Here is an 18719-nt window from a genome sequence, read left to right on the forward strand (position 1 = left end):
AAACCCTTACATATTTCTTCTTCTCATTTTCCTTGTGATGTTTGTGCTAGAGTAAAGCACACTCGTTTACCTTTTTCCTTGAATACAAATAAGAGCACATTTTGTTTTAATCATATTTATTGTGATATATGGGGTGGTTATCCTACAGCTTCACTCTCTGGTGCACATTATTTTTTAACAATCGTGGATGACTACTCACGTGTTACATGGGTTTATCTTACGCACATGAAATCTGATACTTTCACTTGCCTTAAAAATTTTCGCCCATGGTCAAAAATCATTTCAATTGTACTGTTAAGCATGTACGCACTGATAATGGTCGCGAATTTCTATCCACCCCGCTTCGAACTTTTTTCCATGATCAAGACATTTTTCACGAGCGCACATGTGTGGATACACCTCAGCAAAATGGTGTTGTCGAGCGTAAACATCATCATCTTCTTAATGTGGCTCTGTGTTTACGTTTTAAGCCAACCTTCCTATCTATTTTTGGGGTGAATGCATTTTAACAGCCACCTATTTAATTAATCGCACTCCTTCACCCAGCCTCAATCATAAGTCCCCTTATGAACTTCTTTTTCAGAAACCACCCTTGTATGCACTCTTGCGAGTGTTTGGGTGCTTGTTCTATGCCCAAACCACTCGCCAACATCGTGATAAATTCTCTCATCGTGCTCTTCGATGTGTTTTCTTGGGTTATCCTGCTCATCATAAGGCTTATCGTGTATACGATCTTGAAAACAAAAAAATTCTCATCTCTCATGATGTCACTTTTCAAGAGCATATCTTTCCCTATCATCTCATACCTCTAGCTCCTATATCTTCTCCCGTCCTTCCCCTTCCTATCCCTAATATACACCCTTCCTACACACCTAACCCCTAGCCCCTACCTCTCTCTCCCTTTCTCTTGGAATCCTCCCTGACACCCTCACCCTCGCCCCCTCCACCAACCCCTCCACCACCCCCTCTACCCACCTCCTCACGGCCCAAACGAGCTATCACACATCCCTCTTACTTGGCTAACTATATCTACCCTACTTTATAAAAGTCCTCCACGGCTTCATAACTTTCAAGATGTTCCTCAGGTACGGTTCATTATCTCTCCTCTTTTTTATCTTATCATCATTTCTCTAATCAACACTTGGCTTTTCTTTCTATCATGTCCCAACATCCTGAACCCACCTCATATTCTCAGGCTGTGCTGCACCCACATTGGTGTGATGCCATGGCTCCTGAAATCCAAGCCTTAGAAACCAATAATACGTAGGTTCTTCAAAACCTTACACTTGGCAAAAAACCAATTGGCTGTAAATGGGTGTTCAAAACAAAACTTCGGGCTAATGGATCCATAGAGCGATACAAAGCTCGCTTGGTGGCCAAGGGCTACACTCAGGTATAAGGTTTGGATTATCATGAAACTTTTGCTCCTGTTGCTAAACTCGTTACCGTTAGGTGTGTTCTTGCAGTGGCTGCAACTCGGAATTGGCATCTCGTTCAATTGGACATCAACAACGCTTTTCTCCATGGTGATCTCGATGAGGAGGTCTATATGCTCCCTCCACCTGGTTATTGCAAACAAGGGGAGACTTGTGCTTGTCGTCTTCAGAAATCTTTTTATGGCCTCAAGCAAGCTTCTCGCAATTGGTTCTCTAAATTATCTTCTATTTTACTTGTTGCGAGTTTCACCCAATCTCAGGCCGATCACTCTCTTTTCACCCGCTCTCGGGGTCAATCTTTTACTCTTATACTTGTTTATGTTGATGACATTCTCATGACAAGTAATGATCTCTCTGATATTAGCACTTTCAAAGTCATGCTTGCTCAACAATTCAAACTTAAGGATTTTGGCAAATTGAAATATTTCATTGGCCTCGAAGTAGCTCGCTCTCCCACTAGCATTTTTCTTAACCAACGCAAATATGCTCTTGACATCCTCACTGATAGCGGTTATCTAGGTGCTCGTCTTGCCCACTTTCCCATGGAACAAAATCTGAAGCTCAATAATACTAATGGTGATCTTCTCTCTTATCCAAGCTCGTTTCGACGACTCGTTGGACATTTGATCTATCTCACCATCACTCATCCCGACATTGTATTTCCAGTCAATATTTTCAGTTAATTTATACACCAGCCCAGACAACCGCATTATCATGCTGCTGTATGTGTTCTTCGATACATTAAGGCTTCTCCAGGTCAAGACTTATTTTTTCCTACCGCCAACACTCTTCAAGTCTCCACTTATTCTGATTCGGATTAGGCTAGTTATTCCCTTACTCGCTGCTCCACCATTGGTTTTTTCATTTAGTTGGGCACTAGTCCAATTTCCTGGCACACTAAGAAACAAACCACAGTCTCTCGCTCCTCCGCTGAAGCTGAGTACCGGGCACTTGCTTCTACTACCTGTGAACTTACATGACTCAAAACTCTTTTAAATGATCTTGGCGTACCGCATTCCCAGCCTATGCTCTTATATTGTGACAACCAAGCGGCTCTTCACATTACCGAAAATCCTATTTTCCACGAACGTACCAAACATATAGAAATTGATTATCATATTGTTCGTGAAAAGTTACGGGCTGACCTCTTTTTCACCAAACATATTCCTACCCACAGTCAACTTGCCGATATCTTCACCAAAGTTTTGAGTCGTGAACATTTCCAAAACTTATCATGTAAGTTGGGTATTATGGATCTCCATGCTCCAACTTGAGGGGGAGTGTTAGAGATATATACACTTTCCATTTAGTACAATATATACTTTCTATTTTTTCCAATTCTCTCATGTATATATACCCTTGTAATCCTTATATTATGTGTGAATTAATATAGAAAAAAAATTTTCTCCTAATTTAACAAATTTCTACGATTTCATTTTCCCAATCTCCTTATTACATTAATGAACCCTTTCTAAAATAAGGTATCTATCACAAAGCCTTTGATGGGGGATAGCAAAATAATCCCATCTCATCCTCCACAATAGTAAAATTCTTAATTCCCGCTCTAGAAACTACTTATTGAAAACATTAAATTGGCATGCCCATTTGGACCATTATGGAGCAATTTCAATTCTACAAACTATTGATATGAAACAATAAATTTGCATGTCTGATGGGACCTATTATTTATTGGAAAGAAATAATAATTTTTTTTAAGGATTGGACTATTATTGTTATATTATAATTTGAATACAAATAAGATGGAAAAATTAAAAATTATTTGAGCATTATGAATCCAATAAGCATACATTGAGAACTAAAATAAAATAATCTAAGTGAAAAATGGGTAGAGCTTAAGAATGCAAATTGCACAAGTTACCAATAAGTCAATAACATTAATAAAATGAATTATGGGCTTTTAGTGCATCGAACGGAACTTACTTATACTCCATGTGAATCCTTTTAGTACTGGAAATTAAATTAACATAATATTAGGAATATAATAAGAGTTCATTTGAAATTAATTTAATTTAACTTTCTCTTTGGTTAATTTAGACTCTTTAAATTTTATGGGTTGTGAGATAAACATACATGTTATACCATTTTAGAACAAAGTCAATAATATTCTATCCAAAAAAATATCAATATTGGTTCACATGAAAATTCATTTTATGTGATTCTTTATGATAAGAAATTAAATTACCCAACCATTAGAAATATAGTAATATTTTATTTGACGATTATATTGCTTCTATTTTCTCCTAAGTTGGAAATTGTTTGTAATTTTGGATATAATTAAGGTTGTTTTGGTCAAAAAATGATTTACATTATTCACACTTTCTTTTATATAGTATAGACATTTAATAAGCAATTTGTATTTTTATTATATATATTTTAATCTATATTATTTTGCATTTTTATTATTCTAAGCATATTTTAACTGATTTGGGTTTTAAATTTATTTCTAGTGTTGGACAAATTAAGGTTTTTTAATTCTATTTATTGGCCAAGACTAGACTTGGGCTTACAATCTTAGGTAGCCCATCTCCCTCCTATATCCCTCAAACTCAAGAATTTTTTTACGGTGATTAAAAGATGGTATGATAATTAAGTTGCTCTATAAATAAAAAAGAACTTGCACTTAATAAGGTTTTAAATTTTTATTATTTGGATTATAAACCACAAAGTTGCTAGTTTTTTTTTTTTTTTTTAGTTTTTATTTCTATTTTTAGCTTTAGTTTTTAGATTTATTTTCATGAATTGACTTACAACTATGAAAACTTCAATATAAATTTATATATATATATATATATATATATATATATATATATATGCTGATGAAAATTATATAGCTAAATTTATGTATGTTTTGCTAAATCTCAATGTTTTAAAAGATAAATGTGTAAGGCAAGGTGTTGAGGTGTAGGTAGACTGTATTATTTAATTAATAAATAAAAAATAAGTTTATATATGGTATAAAAATAAAACCTAACTCTTAAATCACATGTAAGCCACTTTTTAGCTCACAAACTCAAATAAAACATATTAAAAGATAAGCATAAGCCATAATATTACAAAGTTGGCATTATTTTTGTGGTTCAAAATTTAAACTCTTAAATAAACATAGAAAAAGAAAAAGGAGAAAAAACTAAAGCATAACAATGTATCATCAATCCAAGATTCAACTAATCTAAATTATCAAAGTTTAAAAGTAATTATCAAATTCTTCTTCATCAAACTCATTACCCTCATCCAACCCATCTATATTGTGGGATCTTAAACTTGAAAACTGTTGTGATATATGACTCATATACTGAATGGGATGCATGTACAAAGGGAGAAAATATGGTGGGAAATCAAAAGTGTTGACGAGCAGCAGGGAAATCGTCAACGGATTGGCTATAATGGTTGACAATTTGGCACCCGATTTCAGACAATTTACATTCTGTCTAAAACTGTTGACGGTTTGGCTTGTGATACCCAGTGCATATTTCAAATTTTGAAAGGGGAATGTTAATATGGTTGGGGTTTGGAGGGAAAACCTCCGAGAACTCTATTTATATGTCATCATAGATGTATTTGTAGAGGATGGTGGTAAAAGAAGAGTGTTGTACATTGTTCATGTCTTTTGGACGAGAAGAGAGTGAATTTTCCGTTTGCTCCCGTAGATGTAGGCATTACCGAACCACATAATTCTTTGTGTTATTATTGCTTTTATATACTTGTTGTGGTTGTGGATTGTTCTATATATTCATCATTAATTGCTGCATTGTGTGTTTGATCCTACATATAAATATATTCCGATGTGCAATTCGTTTTTCACAATAAATTGGCATCAGAACATTGTTGTAATTACCTATGGATATTCATCTGCGAAATTTGACATTGTCAAGTTTAATGGAACTGAGAATTTTGGTTTGTGGCAGAGAAGGGCGAATGATCTCTTAGTGCAGCAAGGCATGGTGAATGCCTTATGCGAAATTCAACCGTAAAACATGGATGAAACAAGTTGGAATGAATTGGAGGTAAAGGTAGTATCAACCATCCAACTGTGTTTGGCAGATGACATGTTGTATTACGTCATGGATGAGGATTCTCCGACAATAGTTTGGCGTAAATTGGAAAGCCGGTATATGTCTAAGTCTTTATCAAACAAACTATTTCTAAGCAAAGGTTGTATTGGCTTAAGATAGTGGAGGGTTTGGATTTGAACCAATATATAAATGCATTCAATCATATTGTGAGTGATTTGATGCGTGTTGATGTAAATTTTGAGGAGGAAGACAAGGCGATGATGCTACTGAATTCGTTGCCAGCGTCTTACACGTATGAGAACTTTGTTACAACTCTTATATGGGGCAAAGAAAGCTTGAATTTGGAAAAGGCGACAAGCGCATTGCTCAACTTTCATCAAAGAAAAATGGTCAGTGGTAAAGTTTAACATGATGAAGGGCTTGTGGTGAAAAGTAACCAGGAATGTGGGAGATGTAAGTTCCGGAGTAGATCTCGATTGTTGTCCGAGAAGAGGAATGAAATAAAGTATTTTAGGTATGGTAAAATTGGGCACATAAGATCAAAATGTCTGAAGTGGAAGAAATGGAATGCTGAAAATCATGAGGGTTTGTCAAAATCTGCAAATGTAGTGGAAGGTGACTCAGAAAGCAGTGATGGGGATATGTTGTATGTTTTATCGGGTTTAGAGTGCCTCACGGATTCTTGGATCCTAAATTCCCAATGCTCTTATCATATGACAACAAATAGAAAATGGTTCAATACCCACAAGTCAGTTAATACTGGTTATGTTTTAATGGGAAAATATATTTCATGCAAAATAATTGGTATTAGAAATGTCAAAATCAAAATGTATAATGGTGTTGTGAGAAACTCATTTGATGTAAGACATGTACTAGATCTAAGGAAGAATGTAATTTCATTAGGCACTTTAGTTTGTAACGGATATAGTTACAAGTTTGAAAGTGGGGAAATGAAAGTGTGTGAAGGCAACTTGATGGTAATGAAAGGACAAAAGGTAGTGGAAAATATCTATGCACTGCAGGGTATCACAGTTGTAGGTGGAGCTGCAATGGTAGAATTTAGGTCAGATGTTCTGTGGCATATGCGGTTAGGGCATATGGGTGACTACATGTATTCAAATGTTTGGAGATTTTGTAGGATAGCATCATGGGGCAGACATATGTTTTTTGTGGGTTTATCATGAAAGGTCTTGGTGTATCTCATGTAGCACAAGTCTGAGGTGTTTTCCAGGTTTAACTTATGGTTGAGGTGGGGAACTAGACCAAAAGAAAGATCCTCAGGTCAGACATTGGAACTGAGTACACTGGTTTTGTTTAAGGAGTTTTGTGAGTAGGGCAAGTTATATGCAGGGCTTGTAGGGAGCTTCTTGGTGAAGTTGGTGAGTATAGCGAATTTCTCGTTTAACCGATCACCAAAGTTATCACTATATGGGAGAGTTGCAGGTGAATTGTGGGTAGGTTTTGTGGTAGATTACTCGGGTTTGAGTGGATGTCCATAGGTGTACATTTCTAGTGATGTTGGATCTAGGCTTGGTGTTATATCCGGATAGTACATTTTTTGCGGTATAAGAAAGGTGGGTTCAAGTTGGATGATCCTATGGCAAACAAAGGGATGATCAGTAGAGACATGAATTTCGATGAGGAAGTCATGGAGCAGCATACTCACGTAAAGGAAGTGAAAAATATGCCAGCAAACTGCAGTAGCAAACATGTAATTTATGTGGACTTAGATACTCAGGGCATAAATGCAGGGAGTTCTATTTCAGGTCAACAGTATCAATGTATAAATGGGCATGTGATGCAGGTGGAGCTACAGACTTAGGGCAGAGATGACATTATTCATATTGCAGGGAGTTTTAGCTCGGGAAACTAGCAGGACCACTATGAGCCCAGGTGCACTATCAGACCACCATTCAGGTATAAATTTGGTATTCTGGCGTTTTATGCATTCATTACTACTAGCAACAAGATTCCTACTACTTTTCAAGTTGCAGTGCACAGCAAAGGGAAAAAATAAATGGATAAATGTTATAATGGAGGAAATGGAGGTATTGCATAAAAACCAAGTGTGGGAGTTGGTAAGGCTTCTAGTGGGGAAGAGGGTGATATGATGTAATAGAGTGATATATTTATTGTGTGTGAATGACATGTTGTTGACTGGGAAGGTTTTGACTGAGGCTAATCGCTTGGGAACTCTATTGAAAGGTTTTGACATGAATATGTTGGGTACAGTCAAGAAGGGTCTTGGTTTGAAGATTCGCATGGACGAAGTTGCAAGGAGATTAGTATTATCTTAGGGTGGCTTTGTGGACAGAATTACAAGGAGATTAGTGTTATCTTAGGATGGCTTTGTGGATAGAACTGCAGGGGAGACTTTGTTTGTCGTCTCAGGGGGTTCTGTGGAGAATCAATGTAAAATGTCTGCCGCTCGGTACCCAAGGACGGATGGTGATGTCCGAGATATGTTAAAGGTTCATCATGATGGTGCAATGGGGTGTTTCGACAGGCAACAAAGTGATCCGTCAGTTGTGAGATTTGTTGAAGACTATCAAAGAGGCTTTGGTGATAGAAGACTTACAGTAACTTTTGTGTTTATTGTTATGGGAAGACTTTATTGGAAGCCTAGGGTGAAGTCTTTGGGTGTAACATCTACGACTGAATCGGGGTTCATGGCAGAAGCAGAAGCTGCCATAGGCAAGTTCAAGCCTTACTTGGACTTGGTTTTTGTCTCTAGTTGCTAGACGATAGGCGGTCCCAACCTAACGTCCCAAGGTCAAGATGGAGCAAGGGACTATGTTTTTGGTTTCTCCTAAGGGGCATATATTCACCAAGGTGGAGATTGTTGTAATATGTGACTCACATACTGAATGGGATGCATGTACAAAGGGAGAAAATATGGTGGAAAATCAAAGTGCTGACGAGGAGTAGGGAAACCATCGACGAATTGGCTATAACCGTCGATGGTTTGACACCTAATTTCATACAATTTACGTTCCGTCTGAAACCGTCAATGGTTTGGCTTGGATACCCAGTACAGATTTCAAATTTTTGAAAAGGGTACGTTAATATGATTGGGATTTGGAGGGAAAACATCCGGGAACTCTATTTATATGTCATCTTAGATGTATTTGTAGAGGATGACTGTAAAAGAAGAGTGATGTACATTGTTCATGTCCTTTGGACAAGAAGATAGTGAATTTTGCCGTTTGCTCCCGTGGATACAGGCATTACTGAATCACATAATTATTTGTGTTATTATTACTTTTATATACTTGTTGTGGTTGTGGATTTTTCTATATATTCATCATTGATTACTGCATTATGTGGTTCATCCTTCATACAAATATATTCATATGTACAATTTATTTTTAACAACAAAAACTCTTTCCATCCCACTTCTATAACATTATCTCCCTCCTTAACCGTGGGCCATTTCAGCCATTTGCCTTTATATTAAGAGCCTACGTATTTAATGAAGTTTTAATTCATAATTATAAAATGTCAATTAAGTAGTTTATATTATTTGTGACATTGTTTTTAATACCACCAAAATCAATGCAAAAAATGCACTTGCCACAAAAAATAAAATAGTGGCAAAAAATTAAAAAATATCATAACCCAAAAAAAAAAAATGAAATGTAATTTTTTTGCTATAGTGAAAATTGTGGCAAAGGACCACCTTTTCATTTTCAAGATATACATTTTGCATTTTTCTCATGTTAAAAGGTTTTGAAGTCAACTTATATTTGATAAGATAAAAAATTCATATTTTGTTTTATTATTAAAAATTAAATTTTAAAAATATTTAATATTTAATTATTTGAATAAATAATATTTTTTAACAATAAAAACAACTTTTGAATTTTTAATTTTATTTTTCGTATTTTAATATTAAACATAATCTTCATCCGAACAGAATCTTAAAAAGTAATTGATAAATTCTCATGATCTTTCTGAGTTATAATCTCTAATACTATAAAGGGAATTCTCCCTTTGTTGTCATCTTTTAAAATGTCAAATTTATACTTATAGTTATTTATCATTATTATAAGTATACTCCTTTAACTAATCACAATTATTTCAAAATATCCTTATAATTATATCAAATTTATTTTCATAATTACTCCTAATTATCCAATAATATCTCTATAATTATTTACAATTATCTTAAAATGCTCTTATAATATTTATTTTTTTAATTTTTCTATAATTTTTTTAAAATTTTCAAAAAATAATGGTTATTTTATAATTCCAAAAAAATACATTAAAAGATAATCATATACAATTTTATTATGTATTATAATATGTTTATTATTAAGTAAACATAATTCAATTATGGAATAAAGAAGAAAAAAATTATAAATTTAAATTAACATTAAAAGTTAAAAATAATAATTTAATTAGTAATATTATTTTAACATAAATTAATATTATAATCATATGTTACAAATATAAATTAAGAACAAGATTATTGTTAATGAAAAAAAAAAGACTATATTTATTTTGCATTATAAAAAATATAAATATTAATTAATAATAGCTAACGTAATTATTAATTAATTTTTAATTAAAAGTTAACCATATATTATTTTATTATGCATTATAACCTATTAATTATTAACCAAATACGGTAAATTTTGGAATAAAGAAAAAGAACCATCTATAAATTTAAATTAACATTAAATAAATTAAAATTTTAAATTTAATTATTAGTACTATTTTAAACGCAAATTAATGTGATAATCATATTTTATAATTTTATATTAGTAAAAAATTATTTTTAATTAATAAATAATATTATATTATTCTATTTAATAAAAATATTTAATATTTATTGAAAAATTATATAACTATCATAATTTTTAATTAAAAAATATTAATATTTTTATTCAAAGCATATTTTCAAATAACTATATATATTATTTACTATGTATTATGACATATTAGTAACAGTAAATCAATTTGGGATGTATTATGACATATTAGTAACAGTAAATCAATTTGGTATTTATTAATTTAAATTAAAATTAGATAAATTAAAATTTTGAATTTAAGTAGTAATATTATTTTTATCACAATTTAATAAGAGAGTAATATGTTATAAATATGCATTAATACAAACATTATTGCTGATTAAAAAAAAATACTAATCTTATATTATTTGTTAATATAAAATGTTCAAATTTTAAGTGCAAATAATTAAAATAATTATCAATGCAAATTTTAATTAAAAATTCAATTTTTTAATTTAAAATATGATTAAAAAAATCATATAATACATTATAATAAAAGTATCCAAATACTATTTATTTTAAGGACAATTAAACACCACTTGTAACTTTAAACACTTTTTCAATTTAACACTTATTATCAATAGTCAATGCTTATTTCTGAAAAACACTTTTGTATAAATAGATCTAGATGATCCCTAATAAACTTTTGCGCTGCTATATATCAAACAAAATTGCCAAAGTGCGTTTCTTTTACAAAGATACAAATCATATAGAACTAATGATTTATACATATATGTCCAAAATACACATAAAGTTTTGAATACATTTAACATCGCATCAATAGAGTTGATCTGGTAGGTCTCGCTACCTAAAACACATACGGAATCAAGGCCCTCACCTCCTTGGGAAAATTTTCAAACTTAGAAAGGTACCATTTCCTAGTCACGTAACTCCTTCCCATCAAGTACAGACCTGATCCAATGGCTACGGAGAATGAAACCGATGTTTGAGAGATGCATGAAATTCCCACAAACCCTAAAATCTCAAAAAAATAGTGTGGGCAAATAACTAGGTTAAAGAAGCCCCCTCTTGGCAGTCTGTACCCTTTGGCTGTACCCTTGTCTCGAAGTTTAGATAGAAGATAATGGTGGTAGAAGTTACCACTAATCCCCACCAAAAATAGGGCAACCCCGACATACTTCAAGTCAATGGGAAGGGCAGGGGAACCTCTTGTGAGGTGTTGGGCATAAATCATGAATGCAGCGCCTGAGGAATAGGCAAGAGAGATGAAGATGGCGGAGTCCAAGATCATGCCACCACTATACTTGTGAACAAACAGGACCTGCAAAAAGGTTAAGAAATAAAGTGGCATTTTTGTGCTATTTAAAAAATTAAAAGCGGAATATAAATTATATTCCTCAAACGGAATTGATGCCTAGACCGGTTTGGAAGTTAAAAAATATTAATCATTTAATTAGCTATAGCATTAAAAGATATTTAATTTTAAATTGTTTGAATAAAAAATAATTTTTTAACAATAAAAAGTACCTTTTTTTTTTCTTTTCAAATTCTAATGTCAAACAAAAGGTCCATTCAAACTGAATCTTCAGAAGTAATTGACGAATTCTCACGCTCTTTCCGAATAATAATAATTAAATAAAGCAGAAGAGGAATTCAGCGGCGCCCGCGCGGAGTACGTACCTCCAACACCCGTTTGAAGAAATGGAGGGTAACAGCCGATCTGAGCAGGAAGAATCTGAGATCGTAATCGTCGGGGAAGAGGAAGAAGGAAGCGACGCCGGCGAGGAAGGCGGGAGTGTACGCCATAAGCATACCGGTTGAACTGGAGACCTTAATCGGCCGAGCTCCGGTGAACGTCCGGGAACCATTGCCGACGTCGCTGAACTTGGAGTACTGAAGGTGTCTGCCTCTGGTCTCAGAGAAACCCAAGTAGGCTAAGAATAGAAACACCATCGGAGAAAGAATTGCTGTGAATAGATCAGACGACGGGAAAACGAACTTCTGCAACAAGTCACCAATCATCCTCTCTCTCTCTCTCTCTCTCTCTCTCGATCGAAGGAGAGGGAATGGGTCCAGACGGTAGGAAGGTGGATTGGAGCTGGCAGCCACCACTCAAGGTGCCATTATTCACAATACAAATATAATTGTTTTAGACCCATTGATCATTGCCACCCACGGATTCTGAGTCCTAACTAATTATTCACTTGATGCAATTATCTAAATTTGTCAATTAACATATCTATGTTATAAACGTAAAGGAGGGGTCTTTGAGGAATGTGATGGGTCAACCTAACTTGTTTGTTCATGTGCATCCTTGATTTACGCTTTTATGTGCACAAGTTCTTGAGGAACTTGACATACATAGACACTTGCTTGATAACATCTAAGAGAGGAATATTGACCTTTACTTGTCGAAATGTGTCCATGATGGACTCGATATTAGTTTCCTTCTTAGATTTAAAGGGTGCATGAAGAGTTGCAGGGAATGGAACTATAGGGACATAATGGGAAAATACTCCATCATTGGAGGAGGTAGGTGTTTCGGTATCAGCCACCGAACTAGAAGAAGGAGGATTACATGGTTCATTATCGGGTTTTTCCCTCGTCTTCTCCCTACCCTTTTTTTGGTCTAACTTCTCCCCAACCCTATTTTTTACCTCCTTACCACTCCGAAGAATGGTTACAGTCTAGGCTTTCTCATGATACGACGAAGGTCTAGCAATCAGCTCATAATCTACCATATATTGGCCCTTAGGGTTCACTAGAGGCTGACTTGGCAACTTACCCTCATCTCTCCTACTCAAAGAAGTAGCTATTTGGCCCATGGGGGCTTTTAAATTAGCAATAGACTGGGAGTGAGAGTGGAGTTGTTGTTGATCAACTTGGCGATCAACCTTAATGCCCTTGAGGGCCTTCAGTACCGTCTCCTGAAAAGATCTATCGTATTAGGGCTAGGGAGGAGATGGTTGCTGATAAGATGAAGGTCTAGCAGCAGACACGGTAGGATTTTGAGGATTTTGGAATGGGCGAGGAGGTGGAGCAGTGGGTGATTGCTGAGGTCTTTGAGCTTGGAAACCTGAAGCTTGTGGCCTCCAAGAGAAGTTTGGATGCTTACTCCACCCAGAATTGTACTTGTTTGAATAAGGGTCATTGGACAACATGTCATACCAATTATGGGTGGCCTTAACTTCTTCTTGCACAAACTCGGGTGGGGGAGGCGCATGGGGGCAATTATAACAAGTGTGAGAAGGATCATAGCAGATGGCACACAACTCTGCATACGCCATAGGCTAAGGTTGCTGTCCTAGGGACAATAATTGATCTAACTTTTTCATGATGGTGTGCAGTGTAGGCATAAGGTCATGTCTTGACTTTTTGAGTTCGATCTCTATTTTGATTATGACAAAGCACCGTATCTCACTTGTGTATTAAGTGTATGAATAGGTTTATAACTCAGTAAGAACAAGTGACATATGCAAAATGGAAACCAAGAAGGGACTTAATGCTTATATCACTTGGCGTATTCCATGGTGATTTGAAAAGCAAAGAAGAGAAGACATTTATTTTTAAATTGTATTGCATTTAGATTGTATTGTAAATGCATGCCTTACATGATATATTTGAAGCTCAATGACGATCGTAGAAAGACCTTAGGGGAACAAATTTTTCATGAAAAACCTTCTTCTCAAAAGTCCAAAATCTTACAAAGGTTTAAAATGTTTTTGAAGATAAATCAGGGCCAAAATTTAAATTTGTTTAAGGCTCAGTCGACTAGCCTCCAAGGCCGAGTCGATCGGCCAAGCCTCTTTGGTTTTTTTAGTGAAGTCCCAGTCAACTGGTTATTACAAGCGTTATTTGCCCAAGTCGATTGGCTAGCCATCTAGGCCAGAAATTTAAAACCCAATCGACTGGCCTATTTTTGCCTACTGAACCACAGTTGACCGGGGTTTAAAGCCCAGTCGACCGAATCATATGTTCGGCATGCCGAAGATTGGGATTTTGAAAATCCCCTTGGCCTAGTCGACTAGACCTTTCGGGTTTAGAAAATTTTGAGCTCTGAACGGTTGAAAATTTAAAAATAAAATATTATTTTATTCCTTCAACGGTCAAGAAACGGTCATATTTTGAAAAACTTTATAAATACTTGCCTAATGCCTTTTAAATGGTTGTTAAGAATATTAATTTATATTCTTTGATTTATTGGGCATTTGTTTTTGAAAATTAAAGCTCTCATGCTCATTCTTCTTTGGTAAATCTTTTTGAGAGAAATTTCATAGAATTTCTCCTATACCTTCTCTTGAAAATACTTGTTGGAGAAATCTTTTATTGAGCTTGAACTCTTGAATGTGATTTTCACTCATCCTTTCAAAAACAAAAGACATTTTACTCTCATCTATTGTTTCATTTGAATATTTCCTTTGAGAGCAAAAATCAATTTTCTTCAAGCATCATTTAGTTGAAAAATCTTTGCTAGAGAAATCTTCTTAAATATTTGAAAGCTCTTATTGCATGCTTTCTTTTACATCAAAGATCATTTATATTTATTTTTCGGAAAAATCTCCTTGAAAGCAAAAACCCTAGGTTCTCCTACATTCTTGTATTGAAAAATTTTGGAAAAATATTTATTGGGTTTAAATCTTTGAAGTATTTATCATATACATTTTACTCAAAGATTGCAAAAATTTGATTGAGAAAATTTCACATACTCTACTGAGCTTTATTTCATATCATTTGAGAGTGCACAGTGGATTTCAAATTGTAAATCTCAGGTTATTGAAGAAGCATTTTATTTGTACATAAAAATATTTTTGTCATTTGTATCCTTGCGATTCGGGTAGTGAATCGTGTGCTAGGCATGGGGTATCGTCTGAAGAGGAGGGCTCCATCCTGTAAGGAGTGTGTAAACGGCTTTGCTCCGCCTAGTTAAGTAAGCGGGATAGTGAAATCCTCAAGTGGGTTGGCTTGAGGTGAGGATGTAGGCGGGTACAACCGAACCTCGTAAAAAATATTGTATTTGCCCTTTCTCTTCTTACACTTTTTATTTTTTTCGCAAGTTGTATGCTTACATTTAATTTTTTGTGATTGTTATATTTGTTTTAAATACCCAATTCACCCGCTATTGGGAACACACTATTCCTCACACTTGGTATCAGAGCCTCACTGCAAAAAGTTTAAATGTTTTTATTAAAGATCACAATGACTCACTTAGGTGTATCCCAATTTTGTAAGGGATAATCATTCAGTAGGTCTCCATTGTTTTGTGGTGTTGATTACACCTCATGGAAACAACGAATGAGCATTTTTTATAAAATCAATGGATTGGTGGGCCTAAAAAATGATTGTTAAAGGGAATTATATGCCGATAAATGGAAAATACATTAGTTTTATGCAAGCAAATTCAAATGCCATGAACCTATTAAACTATGCATTAGATTCTAATATTCTTCATGAATTCATGGCAAGTAAATGTGCAAGAGAAATGTGGGAAGAGTTAGAAAAAAGATATGGAGGAACCGAAAAGAAGGAGAACAACACTCAGGAAGCTTCTAGCTCAAATGATAAAGAGGTGGCAAATTGTGAACAAATTAATTTAGTCGATGAGGAGGTATTCATATCTAAATCTCCTTTATTGAATAATACATGTGATGCTTCTTGTGTTAAATCCTGCAATACATCATGTAATGAATCATCTGATATATCTGGTGGTAATTCTATAAATAACTCATGCATTGATTCATGTAATAATTCTTGTAATAAATCTTGTGATGAATCATGTGATGAATGTAATGATGAAAGCATGCCTTCATATGGAGAACTAGAAAATGCTTCATGTAAAATGCATTAGATTCTAGTTGAGATTTTTAAGAAGAAAAAATTTTTGAAAAATGAAAATAAAAAGTTGGCAAAACATTTAAGAGAATTAAAATAATATCATGCTATTCTCAAGAATAAAAATATTGAAAAGATATTAAAAATTATTTGCTTGGAGGGAGATATGGAAGATCATTCTAGAATAATTTTCAAGGAAAAAAGTGAGAAGTATAGTTCAAATAAGCCCTGTGGAGTTAAAAAGAGAAATCCTATAAAAAAGAATTCAAGTTCACCTTTTAAATCCCATAGTCATTCGTATTCCTCATCAAGTAAAAATAGGTTTAATAAACAAAATCCTTCACATGCATACAAAACTTGCTTATACTGTAAAAAGAAAGGGCACATCCGATATAATTGTCTATTTAAAAGTGTCAGAGGCAAAAATAAGAAAATAATATGGATAATCAAGAAGGCAAACCCTTTGAACCAAAGGAAGAATGGACTCTAATAGGAATTACATAATTGTTTAATTCTTCCTTAGATCTTAGGTTTAGTTATAGGGGGTAGTGATGACTAAAGGCTTGGGAAGTGGTCTATGCCTAAAATGTAAAAGCTAATATATGCATTCACTATACACAATTTTGTATACTAAGGACATCATAAAATCAAGCCAAAACAAAAATTCAAGTAATTTATCAATGTATATACATCATAACGATTGGTTGAAATATAAAAATATTGGCTATAACATGCTAATCTTTGAAGTAAAAAGGAATGAGTTTCTCTTTGCTTGAATAGGACGTTTGTCTCAACATAATTCGTATCATTCCTTTGAAGTGTTCGAAGTAAAAGGTTAGGTTAGGAGCTTAATTGGCTACATTATTTGGAACCTAATATTTCTGGGATGGAAAAAATAAATCGTTTCTTTTGAATGTGTTGAACGACTAAGATGATTGCACTAGGTTTCAAGTTCAAAGAAACCTATGCATGAACAATTAAAATTGAAAGTCATTCAAACTTGTGCCTCTCACGTATTAAGATTCATAAGAAAAGAGGTAGAAATAGGCTTATTACACCTAAAGGGATATTCATTGTGACCTTTTGGTCCATTAAGCCTAAGCATTCAAAGCCAAGGCCAAGTTATTGAGAATTTGGAGCACTTGGCTAAGAATTTAAAGAAATTAAAAGATGAAAAAGGCATATGATGGTGATGAGTAGAGTGCAAATTTGAGGGGGACCATTTCTCTTTGTAACTTCATAGCTCTCTAAATAAAATGCTCTCATGATCTTACCTCGTTTATGCTTTTATGCCTTTATAAAAACAACAATGCAATATAATATCCATAATGTATTAAATGATTAAATCTCTTTAATGGATGGAAGTTATCTTTTGATCTTGATTATAGCATGAACTGCCTTGGGCCATTCGGAACTATTGATTCCATCTTCTTTCATGATCAAGTACTTATTGGATGACACTCACGGTGAACATTGCAAGGAAGCTATCTTGAGAAGTAGCAGCAGAATTGGCCGGTAGTAAAGATGAACGACCTGCATCTAAAAGATGGTTGGCCAGAGTTTGCCAAGGACCATGACTTGCACGTGGGCGATTTCTTGTATTCAGGCATAAAGGGAACTTAGTGTTTCATATTATGGTCTTTAACCCAACTACCTGCGAAAGGAAATACCCATCATCTAATCATCATCATATGAAATTAGGAGATGATGATCAAAGCCAAGATAAGGATCAAAGTTTCAAACCAGGCCCTGTGAAGGATTTCAGAGTCTCTAAAGATGTCTTGAAGAAGAAGCCAGTGCATCCCTATTTTTGGAGCACTATACCATTTTTTAAGGATCCTACAATGTGTATACCATCATCCTTTGTAAGAGAAAATAGTTTAAGTGACAAATGCTACAAGATGATCCTAATAGACGAAAAGGGAAAATCATGGCCAGTGAAATTATAGTACAAAAAAAATGTGATGGCCGAGTTTGTATTAATCATGGTTGGTTTGCCTTCCGAGTTGCGAACTGCCTAAAGAGTGAAGACATACTGATTTTTGAGCTCATTAAGAAAGGAGCCGCACCCATTATTAATGCTCATGGTTCCCATCAAGAACTAGTCACTACCACTCATCTCTCTCTCTCTCTCTCTCTCTCTCTCTCTCTCTCTCTCTCTCTCTCTCTCTCTCTCAAGGCTTTCATTTCTACTCTTTCTATTTATTCATATCTTCAAGCCTTTGTCATATGATCTCGCATTAAAATTTTCTATTTTTAAGATCTATATGATTGCCTTTTCTAGTTTAAATATGAAATGTCCTGTTCTTAAATGATTAACCAGGAAATTTTCAGCTTGCTTGATCTTAGCATTACATTTATTATAAAGCAAGCATAGTCCCTTGTACTTATTGATAATAACACAAGGGGAAATATTTCATAAAATACAATTCTTTTGGCAAGAAACAAATTTTTAAATGACAAATCTTATTTCTTGCTTTATGTTCATGATATGTGGAATTAGGAAATAAAATTCTTTTTTATCATGAAGTTTGAAAATTTTAAGGGCCTTATTGTGTAATGCATGTTGAATTTAAATGATCATACACTTGCATGCAATCTAGTTGATTGAGATTATGACTTCATAGACATATTCTTAAATTCTAAAATACTTTTTAGTCTTATGT

General features: G+C 34.2%; 1 protein-coding gene across 1 annotated transcript; it reads right to left on the minus strand.

The window, feature by feature from the left end:
- Positions 1 to 10934: 10934 nt before the first annotated feature.
- Positions 10935 to 12520, minus strand: LOC131143899 (steroid 5-alpha-reductase DET2-like). The gene is made up of 2 exons (XM_058092259.1): positions 11905 to 12520; positions 10935 to 11545 (listed from the first exon to the last, which is right to left on the minus strand). Exons 1-2 carry the CDS (start codon positions 12244 to 12246, stop codon positions 11072 to 11074), a joined length of 816 nt encoding a protein of 271 aa, XP_057948242.1. The 5' UTR covers positions 12247 to 12520; the 3' UTR covers positions 10935 to 11071.
- Positions 12521 to 18719: the final 6199 nt, after the last annotated feature.

Source organism: Malania oleifera, chromosome 1 (genome assembly GCF_029873635.1).
Source record: "Malania oleifera isolate guangnan ecotype guangnan chromosome 1, ASM2987363v1, whole genome shotgun sequence".
NCBI lineage: Eukaryota > Viridiplantae > Streptophyta > Magnoliopsida > Santalales > Ximeniaceae > Malania > Malania oleifera.